This window comes from Synchiropus splendidus, chromosome 3 (assembly GCF_027744825.2).
Source record: "Synchiropus splendidus isolate RoL2022-P1 chromosome 3, RoL_Sspl_1.0, whole genome shotgun sequence".
NCBI classification, from domain to species: Eukaryota; Metazoa; Chordata; class Actinopteri; order Syngnathiformes; family Callionymidae; genus Synchiropus; species Synchiropus splendidus.
Window position 1 is genome coordinate 13049430 of NC_071336.1, and position 22379 is coordinate 13071808.

Below are 22379 nucleotides of genomic sequence, written 5' to 3' on the forward strand. Positions count from 1 at the left end.
GAGACTGTCACAAATCGGGCAAGATGGCCACGAAAAGCCAGTGCCGAATGACGCTGGTGATATCGGCAGAAAACAAAGATCTAAGAGATGATGATCTACTTCTGAATGCGTGTGACGAAGCCCACTGCTGAATGAGATGTGTGTGTGATCACTGATGCTGTAGCTTAGTTCTCCAAAAGGGTGAGCAGTTGAAGATCATGGTACAGATATGAATGTGTCTTGAACATGTGACGGTAACAAGTAAGTTACGGATTCTTTACACTTTCTGTTTTTTCATTTCAGGATCAGAGGCTGAAGGAGATTGGCATGCAGACTCCACCCTCAGCCTCGCCGAGCAGCCTATCAATAGGCAGCGCTAACAACAACCACATCACACAAACCCCGGAAATGTTCAGCTCCACGATGTCTGCCAATAGGTACGAGTCTGAAGTTAAACAGCTTTGGTAACAAAACAATACATACGTTTAGAACAAAACCATTGACAGAGGACCACAGGATCCACAATATTCTTTGTTTCATTTGCCCTGGAACATCTTAAAAATATTTACAGTACTGGATTTCACTCTCTGGTAACAAGAATTGAGAGTTGACAAATGCAGTTTGTCCATCTTAAATGAGCTTTTGTGAAATATAACAAATGTAATGTAACATAATACACCTGCCTTACTACGCTCAAAGTGGGATGTTATTCTCCGGAGTTTCCTTGAGGGATTGCTGACTTCAGGTATAGTCTTCTCTTCTCCTGGGACAATGGAAATTGAGTCCAAACCAAACTACTACAGCTTCTTTCTGACTGAGGGTGATTTGTTTTTACTATAATGGCACATAAACATTGCTGTTAACATTGTTTTGGAGAACAAATCATATTTTTAATTTAACTCCTGTATATTTCATCCTGCTGGCTGGTTTTTAATAGTCTTTTTGGATGAATAGTTGGAAAAGAGCAAGTCTATCCTTATCACAAAATCTAAATTTACCTTCCTTGGTGGTGGTAATTGCCATTATGATTTTAATGGGCTGAGCAGAACCTCGCTGGGAGTTAATGTGGGATTTAATTCAACCTTTCACTTTGATTTTAAAAGTCTTAAGTTCACAGTATTTATGTATTGTTAAAACAGTGTGAAGGCTAATTTACTGACAAGATGGTCTGAATTGAGAAACTACGTGGCTTATTAACAGGTTGTCAGATAAAAATGTAACAACTACAGGAAGATGAAGAGGGATACGCGGTCATGTCGATATTTTGTATAGGCCGCAACATCCTCTTAAGATGCTGCTTGAACAGATGCCTTTACAAGCATCCAGTGTGCCTGGGTCATCCGCCAAAATAGAGCACATGGGTCTGAGCCAGAACTTGAGAGAGTCAAAAGAAAGGGCAGATCCAATGATTGAGGCCAGGCTATTCCGGAGCTGGTGCCACAACAATAAATGCTCGGTCACCTCTGAGAACAATGGCAGACTGCCAGGAGGCCAATGTTGAATGATGTGAGAGGTGTCAAGGTAGAGTGGGTGCTTAAAAGTTTAGTGATGCACTCACTGGAGCAATCTGTTTATGTCAAACAGGCTAGCTTTCAGTCGATAGAAAGAAAAAGGCGGGGGATCCTGTGGATGCACTTGTTTGTAAGCAGAGCAACTGTGTTGATCCTCTTGTTGCTGGTGTGTCCCATGAAACTCACAAATTCATTGCAAATGTCATACCCTAGTGACCACTTGGAGATTGTATTCTTTATATGCTCTGGATTGTTCTCTGCAAATCAGCATGTGAACTAAACACATCAGACCCAAATTTAGAATTTTTTCCCGCATTTCCACATTTAAGTTGCAAGGATTTCCAGTGCGAGCTATTTTCAATAATAAATAAGATTTCACATCACAATGACAAAGTGACTTCAGAGTTGCTGAGTTGCAAGAATGACTTCTGTAACAGAATCTTTTAAATGCATCTGTGTTGTCCATCCACTCCAGTCTTATTGGCTCAAGAAATCTTTTGACCCCTGAAAGAAGTAAATGCTATCAAGCAGGTATCAATCACTTGTGCCCTTCTCCCACTTTGCCACCGTGTCTTTTACCTGTCCCCACGTTGAAATTCATTTGGAGTTGATAAAGGCAGCAAAGTAGTGAGTGGTGGCATGAAAGAACCTCTGGTCCCACGTCGTCTGCCTATATATTCATTAAATTTAATGTCACTTCAAACACCTTCTCTACGCGTCGTGACTCCAAATGTAGTTACGTCTGATGGGTGGACATAAACCCCTCCGTAAATAGACTGTTAATATGCATGCTGCTGCAGCACGAACCACTGCATCACCAATGCTGACTGGCTCCAGCTGGACCAGGGACTGTTGATGATCAAGGCTTATGTATGCAGTACATTTAGTCCTGAGAGTCTTCTGTTCTATTGCTCTGAGGAAGTTTTATAGCTCCTGAGACAGTGATGATTCTTCTTCACCTTCTGACAAATGTTTTGTAGAGATGCCATCATTTTTTCAGATCTGTTTGATTAAAAGTTTCTAATACATCTTTTCTTTTATCTCTCCTCTCAATCCTTATTTGCTCTCTGTCACATCTTGTCCCCTCCTTACCTGTATCTCTCTCTCTTGCTCTGTTCTGCTCCCTCCTTCTGTCAACTCGCAGCGTGCCGAACCTGAACAGTGACCTGTTTGATCTTCAGCCGGCCTTCATCCCTGCTGTGCAGAGCACTCCTTCCATCTCCAACGCCAACAGTGCCTGGGGAGGTACGCCTCACTCGCTCACTCACTCGCTCACACACTCTTCCACATTAATTCAGACAAACCTTCAAGATATGCAAAAAAGCCGAATGCCGCTCTTCATGCACCGTCTTGCAACTCAAAGTGAGACAGACGTAAGTTCTTGCCCAGGACTGGTGTAGAAGCCTGTACATAGATTGGAGTTGAAAAGTAAAGCCTTGTGGAATTATATGAGCTGCCGTCTTCTGATCACAACACATCAGTGGACTTTCAAACATTTGCACGACACCATTGACATTTCACGCGTTACTTGAAGAATGAAGCCATTCATTACAATTCCAACGCCACTAGTGGTTAGACTATTGGCACTATCACTATTTTATGACCGTGCTAGTCACATGATGACCATCTGAATGTCAGGTGAAGGCTCAGGGAGGTGATGGAGGGCTTGCGTGAAGCAGACAAGCAACTTTTTTCAACTGATCAGCCAGTGTTGCTGCTGTAACTCCTGTTATGTCCAAGTGACGGTAAAGAGAATGTGCTACATTAGACGAGGGATTTCTGAGTCCCGCCTGTATGGTTCATTTGTAATGGTTTCATGCCCCATTTGACACTTGAAACTGGGGACAGGGTGAAGCCCCAAACACAACACATGGGATACAGATTTATTTAGCTCCTTTGATAACTATTTTGTGACAACTGTGGTTACAGCTATGGACCATGTATTTCTTTCAAAATGTCTTAGTAAACCCGTTCTGGACAAATGTGTCTCAATCCAGTCGGCAGCTAGGGAGCAAGAGACGCCACTAACCCGCCCCCCCACCTCACCCCCCGACACAGTTTGGCATTTCAGCTTGCAATCAGCTCGCTGTTATCTAAAAGCAGCACAGAGATGAGTGTGGAGGCGCTGGGAGTGCAGAGCATTACCGCTTTTTTCTAACTAGGGATTAAACTGCAGCTATTTACTGCGGTCAGATTGAAGAACATGGCCACGCTTGTACATTCACACCATGAGAAGCTTTGACATATTTAGAGATTACCGTCCAAAGCTTATTTCTCTACTACCACAGTGCAGACTGAGAAGTCCTTTCATATGTCTAGATATAACATAGTCAATAACAGCCCCTCTGGTCTTACAGATTGCATTTCCATTCATCCATAATCATCGGCAGTAGCCTTGTGCTTTGACATGGGAGTGGACTCTTCATGTCCATAGATTTGCCTTATTTACTGCCTGAGAAGGATTCTAGGGTTCCAGAGTGCATTTTTTCCCCCTGTATCTGAGACTGCCAATCTCTGCTCTGCACTGAGTTATCAGTTCATGTTTTCAAGTCTTTTCATGTTTGGTTTTGTGGTATGGCCTTGCAAATTATTTGTTATCTTTCAATCTTGCGTCACATGCAACTGAGTCTTATATCTAAATCCTTGACAACAGGATGCCCAAGGAGACAAAAGAACAAAAGGTGCTTCGATGGATTTCCTCATGCTCAGGCTTTACTCCTCCGAAAGCAACATTCCCAGCAGCTGCTTCTATCCCAAGTTACTAAGCAACAACAATGCAGTCAACATGACAATACAATGAACACTGTTACGTCCTTGTTCCTAATCCAAAGGGATTATTATTTCACTCTGAGGTGGTGGAACGCTTGCGGAAGAAAATCCGATTCTGTTTTGCTATATTTGTGGAATCAGTCACGTTTAACTACATTCCCCAGGATTGGAGAGCCAGCCTGTGCAGCAGACCGCGCCGCCCATGACCGTAGATTTCGATGCAGTGTTTGGAAATAAAGCCACACCCAGTAACAACGGCCATCATCCTGCAGGTGGTAAAGCCCTCGCTGTCTGACTGTCCAGACAGTCTGACTAAAAATACTAAAACCCACTGGCTTTTCTGGAAGCTTTAAATTATTACTAACCCTCTAACAGGCTAAAGCAATTTGTACTTCTGCTTTTCTTCAACTCTATCCAAACTTGAAGTGCACATCATCATAATGCAGTAATGGCAGCAAAAACATTGAGAACAACATTCACAAGCTGATGAATTTGACAGTTCTGAATCGTCATTCAACCTCTGGATGTTTTTGGACTGTGTGAGGAAGTCCACACAAGCATTGGGGAAGCATAGAAGTTCAACACAGCCTGGGTTCGCTGGAGAGTGTCTTCAAGTGTGACTAGAACCGGCGACCTAGCCCTGCTGCTCGTGAACGTGTTAAACACCAATGGTCTTTGCACTGTTGAGCTCTAACTACAGTGTAATTATGAGATCAGCCAAATAACAACGCTTACAGCAGTGATAACAGTGTTTACCAAGCCATTGGAATGGTGTGACAATACAATACAATACTATATTGCCACCAGAACAATTAAAGCGATTGTAAGACCAGCTGGGTGGAATCAATGTATTGAATGAACCGGTACATTTGTCAATTGATTTGGTTTGGATTTTCACACACGGATGTGAAATGTAAAGCAAATATTGATGAAGAATGGGGACATGCAAACAAGCATGACAACAGGAGTGACATTTAAAACAACATTAACTGGCTGCTGTCAATCAAGAGATTTTCAGAAAACGTTAAATTATCAAACAGAGTTAGTCATAAATTTCATTCAAGGGCGATGATGACAGCAATGACGACTGCGCTCCCCATTGCAACCATAGTAACTGAAGTTTCAAGACCAAAATATTGATGACAAAAACAAATAAGAAGTTCATGCCAATGCCCAACAAAAAAGACACACTTGAAACTGCAGTACAGTTTTTCTCCTTAATGCATTTAATAATTTTTGCCGTTCTTGTCTTTGTGATGATCACATCAACATCAAAGTTGGTTGCATTTGCAATTTCATCCAAAAGCAATATAGACATTTAAGAATGTGAACAGGACTGCACAGAGTGGACCGAATGATAATGGACAGTACGAGAAGTCATGTTCTTCCTGCCTTAGATCGTGTTCACCTCTTATGCTAACCGCTTTCCATTGATGGCTCTTAAGTGTTTCATGCCTCTGGCCCTTTTATTTTCTTGCTTTCTTTGAAACTCTACACAAGTGACACAATCAATCTCTGTGCCTCTTAACCTGAGTGTGCCTCCTGTTGGTATTTAGGCATGCGAGGTTTACCACTGAAACACACGAGCGTGAGCATCGGTTGGAGGGTCGATATGAATTAATCATTTGAGCCAAAAAAAAGTGCAGACTTCTGAGAATCTCTGCTTAGCCTGCATGATGATTTTGGTAAGGTCAACATTTTGGTATTGAAGCTTCAGGCTACCAGACTGCTGCTGGCTTTAAAGTCTTACATAACATGTATAGTTACTTTTGTAGAGAGCGAAATTGAAACGAGTGAAAAGGAGAATGATTTTAAGCAGATTTGTTAGAATTAAGGAGGGGTTCAGTTATTATAAGGGCTGACATACTTTTGAATTGGTTATGATGGAGTAACTTTAGGGCAGTACACTTCATCTGTTCATTTGAGAGTTAAAATAATTAAATAATTAAAATGTGAGGTGGCAACAAGATTTGATTTTGGAGCTCGGCCCCGTTCTACCTTGTTAGTAGAGCTAAATACCTGCCCCTGACCCCCACCCAAAAAAAGAAAGAAAAGCTATTTCACGACAAAGTCACACAAAACATCGATAAGTCAAGCACTTTGTTTTTCCTTTTCTACCTGGGGGTGAAAAAAAAGTAGGAATAGCAATAATAAAATCCATATCAACTGGATATTTGATAATGATGGTCTATTGGCTCATCTTCCCTTTCTCATTGTGAGACTCTGCTTTAGTCTGATATTGGCTACCTACAGCCAAGCTCTTTTATTTTAATAGTGGATGTGAAAATTGCTACCCCGACGACCAACACACCATCTGGACAAGTGGCAGAAGCTCTCCAAAATTCCCCGAGTGTGTTTCTGTGCTGGGGGTGCTGCAACTGTGTGCCTTACCATTTGTATGTGTCCCCATTGAACAGTTTGTGTGTCTCTTTAAGTGTCCACATGTGAATATCTGTTATTCTTCTAACAGCTTCCATTCACACATCGTCTGTCATTTTTCGCCGGAGCCCATCTGTCTGCTCTCACTCCTCGGCTTTGTTTGTTGGTGTTCACACTGTTCCCACCAGCTTCCCCCAGTCTCTTCACTCCTTCTCCTTTTCTCCTTATGTTTATTTTGTCTTGCGCTCTGTCGTTGCCTCATCATCTCTACATCACTTCAGAAATCCAAAATCACCCAGGCAACTCCTCTCCATCTGCTCTCATCATTCTTTCCTCCCCCATTTTCACCCCCTCTATTTTCACGTTCAAAGCTCTTACTTCCCTTCCTGTCTGCAATCAGTCTTTGTTCTCCTTCTCTGCTGGTATTGATGTGTACGTAGAATTGAATAAGACTGTAGCCTTCATTTCCTTAGTGTATCTTTGGTTGAGACAAATCAATTCTCCATGTTTGGAACCTCTTTCATTATTTAATTACATAAGCTGGCTGTCCTTTTTATTTCGTTGTCACTGAGGCTTTATTCTACCTCATTTCTGCTCATATCCCCCTAAATGTAGGAGCATTTACCTGTACTTGTCTAGTGCGCCTCGTCTTGGACTCGCACCACTTGATGCTTTTGTTTTCCTTGTTCCGAAGGAAACTCTTTTTCTTTGTCTTTTCCTAACTTGGTGGTCTGTGCTGACTCTATAATAATATTCCTTGACTGTCAAAGTCTAGTATTGGTCCCACCAAGCCATGACTTGGTCTTGTCCTTGGCTAAGGTTCTTGAACTAATCCACAAATGGGTCACAGCGAGTGCTGTTTTGTTACTAATAACAGGCATCTGAAGACAGTCAACAATTTATTGTTAATCTGCTGCTGCTGGTTGGAACAAAAGTCCTCACTCACTGCTGCCCTTTTATGGATGAATTTGAGACCCTTGATCATGTCTTTATCTCAACACTCATCTTTGTCTTGTTCTTGGCCTTTAGACATTTTGTTTTTCTCCACCAAGCATGTGTCTTCATGTCTTTTTGTTCCTGGTCTTGCCCCATGATGATCTCGGTGTGGTCTTGGACGACTGTCTTAACACTTAAACCTAATACCACAAAACATTTTGACCCTTCTTTAAAGCTAGTAAAATATACTTGTTATATCCTTTTTTTCTCCTGGATTTTTGTCTAAAATCTTCAATTCCTTCTGACTGTAACTACCAAGATGTCAATAGTTTTATTAAGTATTGAATAATTTATATGCCAATTTGAACCTGTTGAAAACATGCAACATGCAATAAAATGAATAGTGCCAAAATAGCATTAAATAAGACTCATCAGACAAGCAAGCATTACTCTACCATTGCTGACATTTTTATCCTATACATATGCTGCTGTACCTGAACCTTCCCACAACTGAGGGGGAAAAGACTCCAAAAAATATTTCCCTTCCCAATCATTATATTGCAGATTAGGTTAGAGTGGAATTGTAATATTTCTATTTGACAAAAAAACATTTTAGGCCTTTGAAGAAGGGTACAAAATAATTCCAACAAAATGGTGAAAAACCACACACTTGTGTTGTGACAACATGATGACAATATGTTGAGGAACACCCTACCCAGTGTCAAATTAGAGAAAAGAGTATGGCACTTATGGGGCGACTATGTCTGGCTGTTCTTGCCCTGACTCTGATCAGGTCTTGGTATCCTTCCCCAAATCTTTTCTTCACTTAGCCATAAGACTTGCCGCTGGCTGTGACTCAAAATAGATGAGTTGCTGTCTGCAGCTAATACTGCTACAACTGCTACTAAGGCCTGTTGTTCAGGTCAGAAGTGGTTTTTGGGCCCTTCAGGGAAGTGATATGATAACCCCCCTTGGAGGCTTTTTCAGAAAAGCAGCTTTTTATCGCCAACAGTTTTCTTGTGAATTCAAAACGGCCTCATTCAAGTAACTTCACTTTGATCTGCAGTTGATATCTCACTGCTCTGGTTTGACCGGGGTAAACCACAACCTTCTGCCACAAATCCATCTACATCACAATGCAAAACAGCAGGTTAAATACAGACATCCACCTATTTAATTCATTCTCCATCCCTGCAGAAGCACGAAAATACATCCATCACTCACCTGTCACCTGATATGGAGTGCTGCGAATTACCTATTTACTGTCAGAGAAATAGCTTCTCATACAATTTTCCTGAATGCTTTTCTTGATGTCAAAGCGAAATAGCTCTGAAAGTTGGGTAATTGCAGACAGATTATTCCTTTGGTTTATGGTCTTCACAACAAATATGATGCTGTGAATACCAACCAGACAAGGGAAAATGCATCTGTCTATCAAGGAAACACAATGGAGGAAGAGATGGAACCACGATGGTGATGAGTCAGTAAACATAGGGAAATGAACTGCAAGACTGATATTTATTCAGTTATTAGTCTGTTAAGGTTGTGGTGCTTCATTTGCTTATTTCAATCTTTCCATTGCTTTTAAGGCTCGTATACAGTGTATTTCTCACCTTTCATATTACAATGAATCATCTTTTTGGAATCACTGGTGACATCTTGATCACGGTTCATTGCTTTGCTTCTTCTCTACGTATGGTCGTGCAAGTGCTAATGATTAGTGCAGTTCATGTCACTACTACTACTCCAACCTAGTATAAATACTAGCTTACCTGTCAAAGTTATTGAACTACATGCTAATGCTGCTTGGACCATCACCACGATCACCATCGTCTAACTGACTTCTTCCTCTACTGCTACAGCTACTCGCTGTTGAATTATTATTGTTAATAATAATAATAATAATAATAATAATAATGTTGCTCTGACCTACATGTCACCTCTGCAACCTCTTACATCCACCACTTGCTTTGGGCTGTTGCTGAAGGTCTGTTTACTGCCACATTTTCTTCACATTCTGTTCACTTGAACCTCAAAATGACAGAAAACTACTTAAAATAACATGTATTTTATTTCCTGAAAAGAGCATTTTCTGACAAAAGACCGGCCAATCCTTCAATTTATGCTTCCCTTCCCTTCCTAATTGCACTTGGGAAACATATTGCCTAATTCCACATCTGATTTTGACTCTGTTGACTGATCGAAATTGTCTTGGTTTCCTCCAATCCTCTCCTGGTTTGTCGTCTCTTTTTCTCTCTTCCTCTCACCGTCCTGTTGTGCGTGTCCTCCACTGAGAGTCGCTCCGTCTTCCGCTCTCTTCCATTGCTCTCTTGCTTTAATTTAATCCTGCTGCCTCTCCTGACAGGGTGGTTTAATAAAATAAAAAAGAAGGAAACAAATCTCCCACATTGCCAAAGTGTTTTGTCACAGTGACAGCAGAGACGCAGAGGAACGGAGAGACCCAAAGTGCCTGTGGTTCTCGTTCTCACCCACTCTCTCAGTTCACTTCTATTCCTTCTCTGTCTGCATCGCCTCCCTACATCTTCCTCTCATCTGCTACGCTAGCAGGAAAAGTGTTGCAGATACCTTGTGTCAGCACCACTGTCAGAGCTGCACGCTGCTTCCTACCAAAATATTATTCCACCCATTTTTTTTTTTTTACTTTCTTCTCTTATGTAAAATTATAGTCCCTGTCCTCTCTCTTATGTTTGGTCTCTTGAAGTAGTTTGGTTTATTTTACATTTCAAATTCACCTTTTTAGTCTGTGTGGTTTCAGAAAATATCTCTAGATACATCTCTCCCAGTTCTTGGCTCTGTAAGGTTTCATGAGAAACTCCATAGCAAATATGGAAACAACATGAATGTGCATTGTTTGATTCATTTAAACTATTTAGGAGGCAGGAATGTGAATTGCTTACTTAAGTGAATTGTATAAATGTGCACAGCCAGGTCTGAAAAACAAAGCATTTGGTAAAGCGCTCCAAGTAATACCCACTCTATTTCCAGTTTCTTTCCTCCCCTATTGGTTTGATTTATCGCTTATTACCTGTAGGGCCAGGTTTCACGTCGATGGGAGTATGAGAATACATGGCTTGCAAGCCATTTGGATACTTGCCCTTTAAATGCCACTTTGAATACTTGATATCACCATTTATGTTTTTTAAATAACACAATGTATTGTCCATAAAAATAATGGCAGTTGGAATTTCTGGAATTGCACCTTCAGAATGTAACATCAAATTTAAATTTTGTTATCTAGACCTTGTTACTCAAATAACTCAAAAAGTCATGAAGTGATTTCAATGAAATTTTTGTCACAGTGATATGACAAGGGATGAATGATTACATTTTGGTGGTGGGGCTCCCAATTGCATTTGAATATTAATATTCATCTGTCACCTGCTTGGGTAAAAGTGCTCAGAGCAATTTCAGGAAGAAATGGAAAGCATAACTTTGTAAAACGCAGCATATAACCAGTTCAATGAAACATTGTCCTTGAGGCTTCCATGCTAAAAAGTGTTGGACATTGTTTTAGGGTTGCTACAGAAGATGTCTGGAGCCTATCATGAAAGAGCTTTCAATGGACAGTAGTGTAAATCCCATTACGGTTAGAAGTGGGTTGCATGGTGGACGTCTGCGCTCTGGTAGTGCTTTTTCACTTTTTGTTTTTTAGCTATATATTAGCCTCAATTTAAATCCAACTGTGATTTATTGAATCTGTAGCTCAGCAGCAGCAGCTCTCTTTACACGGCCTCATCTTCCATCCCCTTGTACCTACACATTTCACCCTGCTGCACAGATTAATGTGGGAGGTCGTCAAAATGAGAGTGACTACAGTTGTTGTTAACACTTGCACACATTGACGCCGCAAGACAGGAAATTGCTCACTCCTACCTTCTGGCTAAAAGCCGTATAGTGTCGGCCCTCCGATTGCGGAGCTGCACACGTATAGCTGGTAGAAGCTAATGACTTTTCATGAGTCAGAGTGTGTGTACATGACAGCTGGGAATAGATAAATCAATCATCGAGAACAAGTGCTGCAAGCCTCTGAGTCAGGGATTAAGAGAGTGGCTGATGATAGAATGAGGCAGCTCTGGGGAGAAGAAAATACTAATGTAGATTCTTTATCTCCTCGGAACAGGAATCTGCAGACTTGCAGGTAAAAGCAAGGAATTGGGGCAAGACTAATTCCACTTACTTATTTGCCGGGGACTGGCAAAAATGAAGTTCTCCGATAAAATCCATGATGCTTTGTAAAGTGGCAATATCCCGGTTGAACTTAGCTTGACTCGGATTTGATCCATGATTGAACTTTTTTTCCCCGCTCCCTTCTTTATTCTTTTTTCCTGAATATATCTGCATGCTTACATAACTGTCCAAGTGAAGGAGGACTGAATTTCGGTTAATTTATTCGTGTGACTGTTTGCGCTCCAGGTTTTGATGCTCTGGGAGACCTGTTGAAGCCTACCGTTCCCACCCTCAGCGCTCCTCCTCCGCCTCCTCCTCAAATGGCCATCCACCCTGGAGGAAAGCTGCTCGCCAACGACCTCGACTCCTCTCTGGCCAACCTCGTGGGCAGTGAGTAAACAATCTGCACCTTGGTGGATTCATAACTGTGATACATGGAAACAGCTTAATCCAGCCAGGATTTGAGTGACTGATGGCCTGTTTTTCTGTTTCTCCCCTTCAGATCTGCAGTTTGGTGGTACCCCAGCCAAAAAGTACGTGTTCGTCATTGTCACAGATTGTAAACTTAACCACTGAAGCATGTTTGGTCTCAGTATGTAGGGTCTACCACAAGCATGTGCAGGTCATCTTTTTCATGTCAGGTCTCTGATTTAAACAGTTGATACATCTTCAGTTAACCACCGCTTAGTCCCGTTCAGGGTTGCAGGGAGTGCTGGACATAGAATAATAGATTGATCACATACGCAGACTGTCACTTCCATTTGAATAACTGAAGTATCGCTGTGCCAATAAATGTGAACATTTACCTGTAAATAACCCTGCAAAGTCTCACCTGCAAATGATTATATGTTGTTGACACACGACTGGGTCATGGTCATGTTGAATATACTCAAGAGAATATTCTGTCTCTCTAGCTATAGACATTCAAATGTACATGTAATGGTATTTGGTAAGGTATTTTCATCTGAATCTGATTCTACAAGGTCAAAGCCACAGTGTACAGACACAATCATTGAGTGGATACATACCACCCGTCCATATGGGCCAGAAGGCTCCTCCTGTACCTACTGGTTTGTCTGAAAGGCTTTTATCACCCATTCTACGAGGGCCCCCCTGCTACAGCCATCCCTTTTTTTGAGTCTACAGTTGGAGTGAGGATTCAGGATTGGGTTGGCAGCTAAATGAAATGTATCTCTTTGTCATGGAGTGGTCTCATCCCTGCCTACTGTACCACCCAGGAGGCAGAGTAGGAGTCTATTAGACCATTTGAATGAGTGATGCTTACTGTAAAAACCACCCATTCAATGGGGTAATGTTTATCTTTATCAAATGCCAAAACAAAATGTCCCTTGATGGACAAGTGCGCCCAGAGTCACACTGAAGGGATCCTGTACTTAGCTGAAATAATTTCCAAGAACAATAAACTCCAAAATCAAACAGGACAGCGGACGAGTTAGTAGGCCTAACCTTTTCTGGTTTTTGGTCTTTTTTTTGGTCATTTGATTTAAATGTATCTGGTTCCAATTGTTTTTTAGGACTGATTTCACTTCCTTTGGTGAGCTGTGAGGTGTGTCTCCCTGCTTCCAGGATGAAGCGCACAAGAAAGGTCTCCTCAAAGAAATCAATTTAACGTGGAAGAGTTGTAGCAAAGGAGTAGCAGCAACCTTTCAGACGATCATATAATTTTGTATTTGTTTCATTATGCTTTCTGGCATCTGAACCTACTCTCCACCTCAGATTGAAATTTTGTTCATAGACTCGTGCTATGGAACTCCACTGGGATCTGGTTGCAACCTAAAAGCCTCAGAAAGAAGCATATTGAGGGACGCCATCTTAACTGTATTATAGTGACAGTGTCCTTCAACATGGTTCATTGTAGTTCATTGCACAACTTCTCTAAATTCTCTGAAGATCCAGAGATTCGGCATCTGTTGAAGAAGATCTTTTTACAAGAGACTGAACGGTTGATATGTGGTATTCGGAATAATAAAGGGCCTTGAAAGTGACGAGAAGAAGTTCTCATTTCATGCAGTGCTGAGAGGGGAGGCGGTGAGGGTTTTGAAGGCCGTCGATGACGGTGTGGTCATTGATGTGGGTGTGGGTCAGTGAGCAGACAACAGACTCCTGGATTTACGGTCTATTGAAAAGCATATTTTACAGCCTTCATCTCAATTGTCCACTAATCGGACTCGTCACTCGTGTTACCGACATTAGAGTCACTTCAATACAGGGCATGGTATGACACTGTACCTGGTCATTCTGCATACCTGCCTCCTGAGAACAGTAATGCTGCTCATAAGAAGATTTTGGGGCTCATTCACTTCATGACTTTTTCACTGTGCAGGCCAGAGATGCAGTGGAGCCAGCCCGGTGAGAAGAAGCTGACCGGAGGGCAGAACTGGCAGAACAAGACCATGTCCACCACTCAGTGGGGCCCAGCACCAATGGCACCTCAACCAATTCCTGTACAACACGTGGTGAGATACGAGAGTCTGCTCTCACACTCTTGCATGATGGTAGCATCCTCAGCATGCTGCACTGCCCTTCCTCTTTTGTCTTTTACTGCTTTTGCTACAACTATTAACAATTGCATCTGTATAGCACATATATACCATATACATATATGAATATCAAGCATATATTCAAAGCGACGAGGCGGCGTTGAGCCGGCTGTTCATCCCCGTGTGCATGCGTCATGGGGAGTTTCTGGAAACCAGATCTCACCGTGTCGTGTAACCGCTTGCATCTCTTGATTCGTATTTTTCTGGTCTCCAGCAGTCATTTAATCCAGAACACTGTTTATTTGTGTTTAGCTCGTCCTCTCTGCCCCAGCATGTTCTGGGTTTGTGTGTGTTTGTCTGTGTGTGTTGTGAGCTCTCGGCAGCTCCTGATTGTCGTCCTGATCTCTGCTCTGTAATTTGTAGCTGACGAGTAGAAACTATCACTAACCCTCTGCTTCCTGTGTCTGTCTTTCTTCAATATCTGTTTTTGATTTCTTCGCTGTTCCCATCAACCCTCCTCCATCCTCCTGATCTTCCCTCCGTTGGTTTTTGCACGGTCATCCTCCCGTCTTCCTTCCCTTCTTTGCCCTGTTTTGCCATTATCTCCTCTCTGTTTTGCATTGTCATCTTCTGTTCATCCTGTTTTGTTTTCTTTGCTGTATCTGGCATCTGCCCATCTGTCCTTGACCGCTGACCTTTATTTCCACTTGTTACATTTCCTCTACATATTTTCCATTCCCTTTCAAACGTATCTCGCGCGCATCACTCTATTGTTCGCTCTACCTCGACTATTCTCCCTTTATCTTTCTTTCCATCATTCTTGTCGTCCATCTTTTCCCCGTTGCGTCCTGATGCAGAATGGAATGTTCTATACTAGTTATGTAAGTACTTATATCTGTCAAGTGCAAAAGTGATGCGGGTGTCTCTACTTTTGTCTCTGTGAGATTTAGTTTGATGTTTCTGGATGAGTAAGAATGTGTACATATTTTGGCGTTTTTTCCGTATAGTTTTGTTATTCTGCTGAACACACGTGACACTGTTTTTTTTTAAACATGCAGGTACCAATATACTTGAAGTCGTAACGGCAGTAGAAACCAATCTAAAAGCATATTTTGTTGCTCTTCAGCAGTTTATCTCATTTGGTTATAACTAAATAGCTGCCAGCCTTCATCAAATCCCGATGATTTAGAGCAGAAACGACAGAAGAGCAGCATCAGCCCAAAAGAGTGATTCATTGTTAAAGTCTTTCTTATGCTCCTCCTCTCAGAAACGCAGTTCTCATTCTTCTCACTCCTTCTGATACCACCAGACTCTCGCCCCACACCCACACTGAAAACTGTACTGAATAGTTTCAGATATATTGATATTGGGAATGGGGTGTGACTTCTGAGGACAGGATGGATTGGCTGACGTCATCTTCATTACACATCAATATGAAACGATTGAACGTCAAAAGCAGTTATGGCAATGTTATTTCTGAATTAAGGAAAAAAGTCTTCTTCTTCAGACCTAGTGAAACCAAACATGTTAGGAGGCAAGCTATTCACAGTCTGCTATTCAAGAATTTTCCAACAACACAGCAGGAAGTGTCGAACAATCCAGCCAGTCACATTCTTTTGTGGTCAAGTTTATAAATGGAAAACCGTCCATGGCACTCTACTAAATTAATAAGCAATAGAAGTGATGGTTGCGAATGAATATGTACGAAACTCTGGCGTCCTCGAGCATAGGTAGTGTAGTTCGAGCAGAGAACAGTTTTGGCAGATTTTCTTTCAGTGATCTGTGAGGCACTGCACTTAAACTGGAGTGACACCCGGCACTTCAGCTTTGGTCAGTGGGGCTGAGTTGTCAGGTAATATGAAATAGAGCACGCTGAAAGTGGTAGGTCAGGAACATGGAGACTTTCAGGCAGAGTGCAGAACAGAAGCACTCTGCCACCAATACATAACCACCCTGTCTGTGTGAGAATATTGACTGATGCCTTTTTGTATTCTCCTGGACATTCCTTTAAGGTAAGATGAATCCTAATGACGTACTGAAGTAGTCATTGTACTTTCTAGTGGAAGTGATTTGTCACCACTCTAGGAAAATAAAGTGCCGGTGTCATGTTGCATTCTGGCTCATCTTACCAAGTAAATGTGACAGGTGTTGGAGGGAGGATAGCGAGTGAATGGACGCTTGACAAAAGCAGAGAGAGCTTAACCTGCCACATATTAGTCTGGTGTTATCCTGCAAGTGTGTTTTGTTCTTATGTCAAATGTGCAACTCACTAGACATACTTTACACCCATCGCATGAGGCAGCCATCAGAGGTATTCTCACCCACGTCTTTCTCAAGCACAAGGGCACAAAATCAAAAGGCCCGGCTCGATGAGCACCCGAGAGCCCCAGTAAAGCATGTACGACATTAACCCTCGCATTACCATGCAGGCTTTTCAGGTCATTACTCTGACTCATACAGACGACAAAGACGACACAGGGAGTAGCAAAAGTTCAGCCCTCTCGGCGCGGAGAGGAAGCGCACATTAAAGCTATGTGGGATGAAAGAAATCAGGAATAGAGGAGGCCAAAAGGGAATATACAAGTCTGCTCGTCTGACAACAGAGGAGATGACGGAATCAAGGTCTGGGAAAAAAAAAAAAGTGAGCTGGAAACATATGAGGCAGGAAGGAGCGTGAGGCCCGACAGCTGGGCTGCAGACAGATTACACTGGTGCAGACAGCCTATCCACGCATAAATGATGTCTCACCTACTTTATACCCGCCTTTGACATGTTTTCAGAGTTGACATCAATAATTGATTTACAGCCTCCACACACACACACACACACACACACAGTCAGTCAGATGGTTGGTTTTATAAAAAAAAAAAAAAAAGTCGGCTACAGACTTTTTTACTCAAATCAGTCTTTGTAGAAGTCTCATATCAGAGTTGTACCTCGCCTGGCACCTCGGCAGCTTCTGCAGTCTCTGTATCTGTGCCTCATTTGTGTTTGGGCTTGAACAACATCAGGATTGTACATATAAAGTAACAATGGACTTATGAGATGGGCATCAGAAAACAGTGCCCACTAGGTGGCTCTCTCTGCTCTACAGTCTTCGCATTTCAACAACCATTTCATTGAGACCTCACATCTTTTTAAACCAAGTTTGGCGACATACTGTATGTTGGAACTAGACCTACAACCTCACTTGAGAGGCACATGATGATGTTGACACTGTATCAGAGCACCAGTGAAAAGAGAAATATGTTGATGACTTTGTTGCATCCCACCAGGCAATGTTGACACTTCTGCACTGATGGGACTGCTGCATGGTCACGGGGTCATCGCGGATCAAACAGCTGAAAACATGATCAGAACCTTAAACAGCAATGCTTTTGAGTTACATTAATATATTTGTCACAGCAAGTCCCACCCCTCTAAAAAATGCAAACGTTATTACAAGCCTGTAGCCTTTAAATGTTTTTTTTTTTCAATTTAGTTCATCTCCCTCCGCTCATTATCCGCCACCATCCAGGTCCCAGCGTGAGCCGCCGGAATCATCTAGAAATATTGCATAAACATGTGCTACAAGTCTGTGTCAGAAAAGAGGTTTTTCTGGAATTCAAGATTTTAGAAAGTGCTTTTGCAAAAAGGGAGTCCTCTCCTCTTCTTCCTCTTGCCTCGGCAGGTCAGGCCCATTAATGGAGCTGAGTTGAAAAGTAAGTGACCGATCAATCACAGTGATCAGCTCTTCAGATCAGTTTACACTTGAGTGGAAGCCAACTGAAGCATTTTAGAGCAGATAATGAAAAGTGTTACACGAGTCAAGGCTGATATGCGATGATGATCAGCAAATCTTGTTTGGGGAGTTGGTGTGTTTTTCCTCCCTCAGTTATACACGACCAAAAGGTTCATTGCGTTTTGCTCCTGGGTGGACAGTGACGGATGAGTTTATGCATTAACTGTATGGGGTTACTGCTGTAAAACACCTCTGTTCAACAGGTGTAGTCAGCACCCAGTGATATGAGTTGTTGAACAGAACCACACTGACACAATAAGCAAGATGCGAATGGAAAACTGAATCAAATGCCGCTGAAAGTACTTTTAAGTGTGAGTACAACCCTGTTTTATTGAATTTTATCTCAGACCCAAACAACGTCCCCACTCTGTTGCGCTGCTGACACGGCCACTTTAATGACCGTGCCGCTTCCTGAGTAGCAATTACAGGATAACGCCGCGGTGACGTTCCTTATTTTCTCACGGAATTGTCAAACCTCAGACGGGATTACTTAATGATTGTAATCTATCACAGCTAATGCGGTGTATGACTTCAATATGTTGCTACTCACTGGGTCTCAACATGTTTCTCACGGAGGATAGAAGTGGTTGCAGTTGTACGGTGTGAGAAGTTACTTTAGAAAGAAAGCCACTGTTGACCTGTTTATGCCGAGGGGTGGGTTTGTTGCTCTCCACGCTCACGTGTGGTCAAAGGTTGGTGACTTTCACATTGTTTCTTGAGTTAGAAGGGAGATGATCCCTCTAGTGGAGAAGTGAGGAGTCCCTGAACGTCAGCCAACATGGTGACATCACAACATTGAGATCTCTTTTGTTGTGGATATCATTCCTTTTTTGTCAGTAGGACCCTCTCAAAATATTTATACTGTGGAATGAAGATGTACTGTCTGTATATTTGTCAAAAGTTTTTTGTTATTTCTTTGAAAATATGACCGTAATGAGCTAAGAAGGCTTCATGAAACAAGGTCCTCATTCTCAGAGCTCAGTAGGTGGCACTCTTGGTTTGAAAGTGATGTGAAGTTTCTTTGAAATGGTTGTTCAAATAACAAGACTTGCCAACTGGGAGATGCCATTCACTGCAAAGTAGTTTATTATCCCTGTAACACTGTGATGCAAGTTCATCATCAACATTAGTTTACAATACACTTTTATTAATAATAAATATCTTAATGTATTCATTTGCTGTTCTAATAAAGTGACTCCTCCACCGTATTGAAGGGGCATCGTCATGCCTTACAATGTGCTCAGAATGAGCTACAGTGTCAGAGTGATGCAACCTTGAACATATGCTGGAATGTAAGAGCTAAAAGAAATGAAAGAAGTTCCTCCATTTCTGAATAATTTAGTTGGAAAAAAGCCCTACAAAAGACATGCAATTCTGCTCTATTAGGTTGACTGCAGACATTCATTGCATCAACAGTACTGTCATGGATCCCTCGGAGGAGTGATGACACACCTTCTTGTATAAATACCTCCACCACTGCGCTCTCACACCTGATGGAGTGACTTCATCACTGCGGGTGTGTTTTCCTGGGAGATGAGGACTGTGTAGGGAGACGTTCCTGAAGACCTCGCTACAAAGGCTCAGTGGAATGTTTTTCAAGCAGCTCCCACGTTGTACCAAACTGCAGCAGACACGTCACAGCAGACTTGGTTTTACACACACGACCTCCTGCGTCACAGGTTTTGCACAAAACAGCTCATGCTCCATTGAGGAGTTTTTCTCATGATTCATCCCAGTTCTTCAGAATCTGTGAATCTATTGTCCCTGGAGTGAAGTGGACACTGGATTTGCCACCAGCTGGAAGACCAATAAAAACATTTAATCAATAAAACTGTCAACTTAATGCTTTTCATGAGGAGGACAAACATGTTAAACTGAAGGAGTAGGATCATATACGATACAGAGACAGTGCTCCTCAAATCAGAGTCTGAGTCAGGAGTTAGTGTGGCACCTGGTGGTTTCCAGATCACAGGTTGAGTGCGACAAGCGTTTTACCGAGATAAAATTTGAATTAGTTTTATCTGAACAAACAACACTTGTCTATGCTGCTTTCAATGTGTCTCTGACTGATTTCTGTGTAACCCTCTTTCAAAGAGAAACATGCATGATTTATATTTTCACCATAGATGGCCATTTGTAACCTTATGCTAAATGTAACAGACAGTGAAATAGCACAAAGGGTTGACCAGTCCGTGATGATGGAGTACAGGATAATTTTTTTTCAATATAATATTATAATAGTAATAATACTTTATTTATGTAGGGCTTTTTGAAAGCTGTTCACAAACTGCTTTAAAGGGCAAAACACTGTTTGCACTTTCTCGACCACGAAGGTGGACGGTTCATCCCGTGGTGAGCTCAAACTACGATAAATACAGCTGATCATTACTATGCTCATAATGCACGTCCAACAAGGACCTCTCTTCTCATGCGTCATAACGAACAAACTGGCAAGTTCAAAGAACGAAATTGCCACATTGTTTGGTATTCTGAAGTTATGTTGTGCTTTTGAGGATTTTCCAACAGTCAGATATATGTCAAAATATGACCTTTTCAAGTTCTGAAAAAACATCCACTTCTTGCACCACTGTGACCCAAACATGTTTCAGAAATAGATCCCTCTAAAAGTTGAGCAGCATCAAAGGATTCCTCGCCACTAAGGCATCGCCGCCGACAACATAGATGACTTATTTGTCCGGCAGAAATCTGATGGTCGGCTCTGCTGCTACAAATTCAGTAGAATGTGAGCTGGTGGAGCCGTGGTGAATTTGATTTGTGAAGTATGGAGGGCACGGTTAAACGCTGTCCTATTGAGCCGCCTCTTTTAAAGCTGCAGTAATGATCCCTCCCAGTGGGATTCCACTAAGTAGCTGTGCTGACTGCTGCATGTCCACGCGCGCTCACACACAAACACATTCGCACTTTATCAGCATTTACCGTCGCTTCTCAAATAGTATTTGGCGTGAATTTATTTATCACTCCCGTGATGAAACGTGTTATTCCTGTAAGCCATAAAAGGCAGCCGAAGAATTGTGCTGTATTTCAGTATTCCACTTCCAGCTTGTTTGTTCTTTTATTTGAATTTGGACCTTGCTAATGTCTCCCCTCCCCCCCCACCTGCCTTCAGTGATTTATGCTCTTCTTATTTCCGCGACAGGCTCCTGCTCCCATTGCTTTCCCCATGACGACACCACAAGTGCCTATGTTTGGAATGGTGAGTGTTTGTGATCATAAATAACTCATGTGTTGTTTCTGGTAAATATGCAACTGCTTGTTTATCTCACTGTTTGAAAATACTGTTCATCTTATAGAAGCCAAAGCATAGAAACAGTTAAAACAATCTGCATGAGTGTAGTGTAAGATTAAGGAAGTGCCACTTATGTCTGAAATATCATGTGTGACTTTATGTTGACAAGCAACACTGAAAAGTGTCAAATAATGACAGAAAAAATACACTTTTATGATAGAAAATAAAAGGTCGCCGTTGGTCACCGATGCTCAGTGAGTAAATACCCCTTTTTAACTACTGAACAATATCGTAATAAAGCTAAATATATCTTATTGAAATATTTAAGTTGAATATCAATATGTCAAGATGCCTCCTGACAATCGTGACTCAGTCACAGTCAGGCCAAAACACAATGCCCTCGAGGCCAACATTAGATTTTTTCAGAAAATGGCATGTTATATCAGGGTGTGAAAGCTGCAGCTGTTGCAGTGTGTTGAGGCACTGTTCGAATGTGGTTTGTATTGGTGGGACGTCGGTTTTAAATATTAAAAAGTCTTGCCACCGAAACTATTGTTTTACCATTAATAAAAGAATCAAACATAGTAGTGGAAGTCTCAAGCCTCCTGGCTCTGTGTGCAAATCTGTGTGGACGTGTCTGACGACACCAGTCGTGCAGTTTAATGTCAACGTGACAAGGTTGGCGTCAACAGAAGCACCAGGCCCGCTGCCTCACACTTCCAGTCCTGTCATCTTGACGCATTATCTCTGCCAAACACGCCACAGTCACCGGAGTCTCTCCCGCGTCTGCCGCTCCCACTCATCTTCCCCCCTGCATTGTGCACCAAGCCTCTGGCTCCCGCGACCTCTTAAAATATCATTAAAGGCACTGCCTTAATGGGTGATGCACTGTACATGTGTCTCTGCAGGTTCCTCCCCCGATGGGTCAGATGGGCGGGGTACCCATGATGGCTCATCAGCCAATGATGTACAACCAGCCTGTCCTCAGACCCACCAATCCCTTCGCGCCAATGCCTGGAGCCCAGGTGAGAACCCCTCAGATGCTGATGTTGGCAGCAAAGAACAGGACGGCACTAACTGTTGAGTCT

General features: G+C 42.2%; 1 protein-coding gene across 4 annotated transcripts in view; it reads left to right on the forward strand.

Annotated features, from left to right (window-relative positions):
* The window catches only part of si:ch211-200p22.4 (phosphatidylinositol-binding clathrin assembly protein), a 74923-nt gene that overhangs the window by 46738 nt on the left and 5806 nt on the right, over positions 1 to 22379 (forward strand). For 2 of the 4 annotated variants that reach the window (XM_053860883.1, XM_053860884.1), the window contains exons 11-19: positions 283 to 416; positions 2635 to 2735; positions 4424 to 4531; positions 12009 to 12152; positions 12265 to 12295; positions 14107 to 14239; positions 15121 to 15144; positions 21202 to 21258; positions 22200 to 22316. In XM_053860883.1, coding sequence (XP_053716858.1) covers positions 283 to 416; positions 2635 to 2735; positions 4424 to 4531; positions 12009 to 12152; positions 12265 to 12295; positions 14107 to 14239; positions 15121 to 15144; positions 21202 to 21258; positions 22200 to 22316 — 849 coding nt within the window. The remainder of the gene's footprint in view (positions 1 to 282; positions 417 to 2634; positions 2736 to 4423; positions 4532 to 12008; positions 12153 to 12264; positions 12296 to 14106; positions 14240 to 15120; positions 15145 to 21201; positions 21259 to 22199; positions 22317 to 22379) is intronic. The other 2 variants (XM_053860885.1, XM_053860886.1) reach the window with 2 other exon arrangements.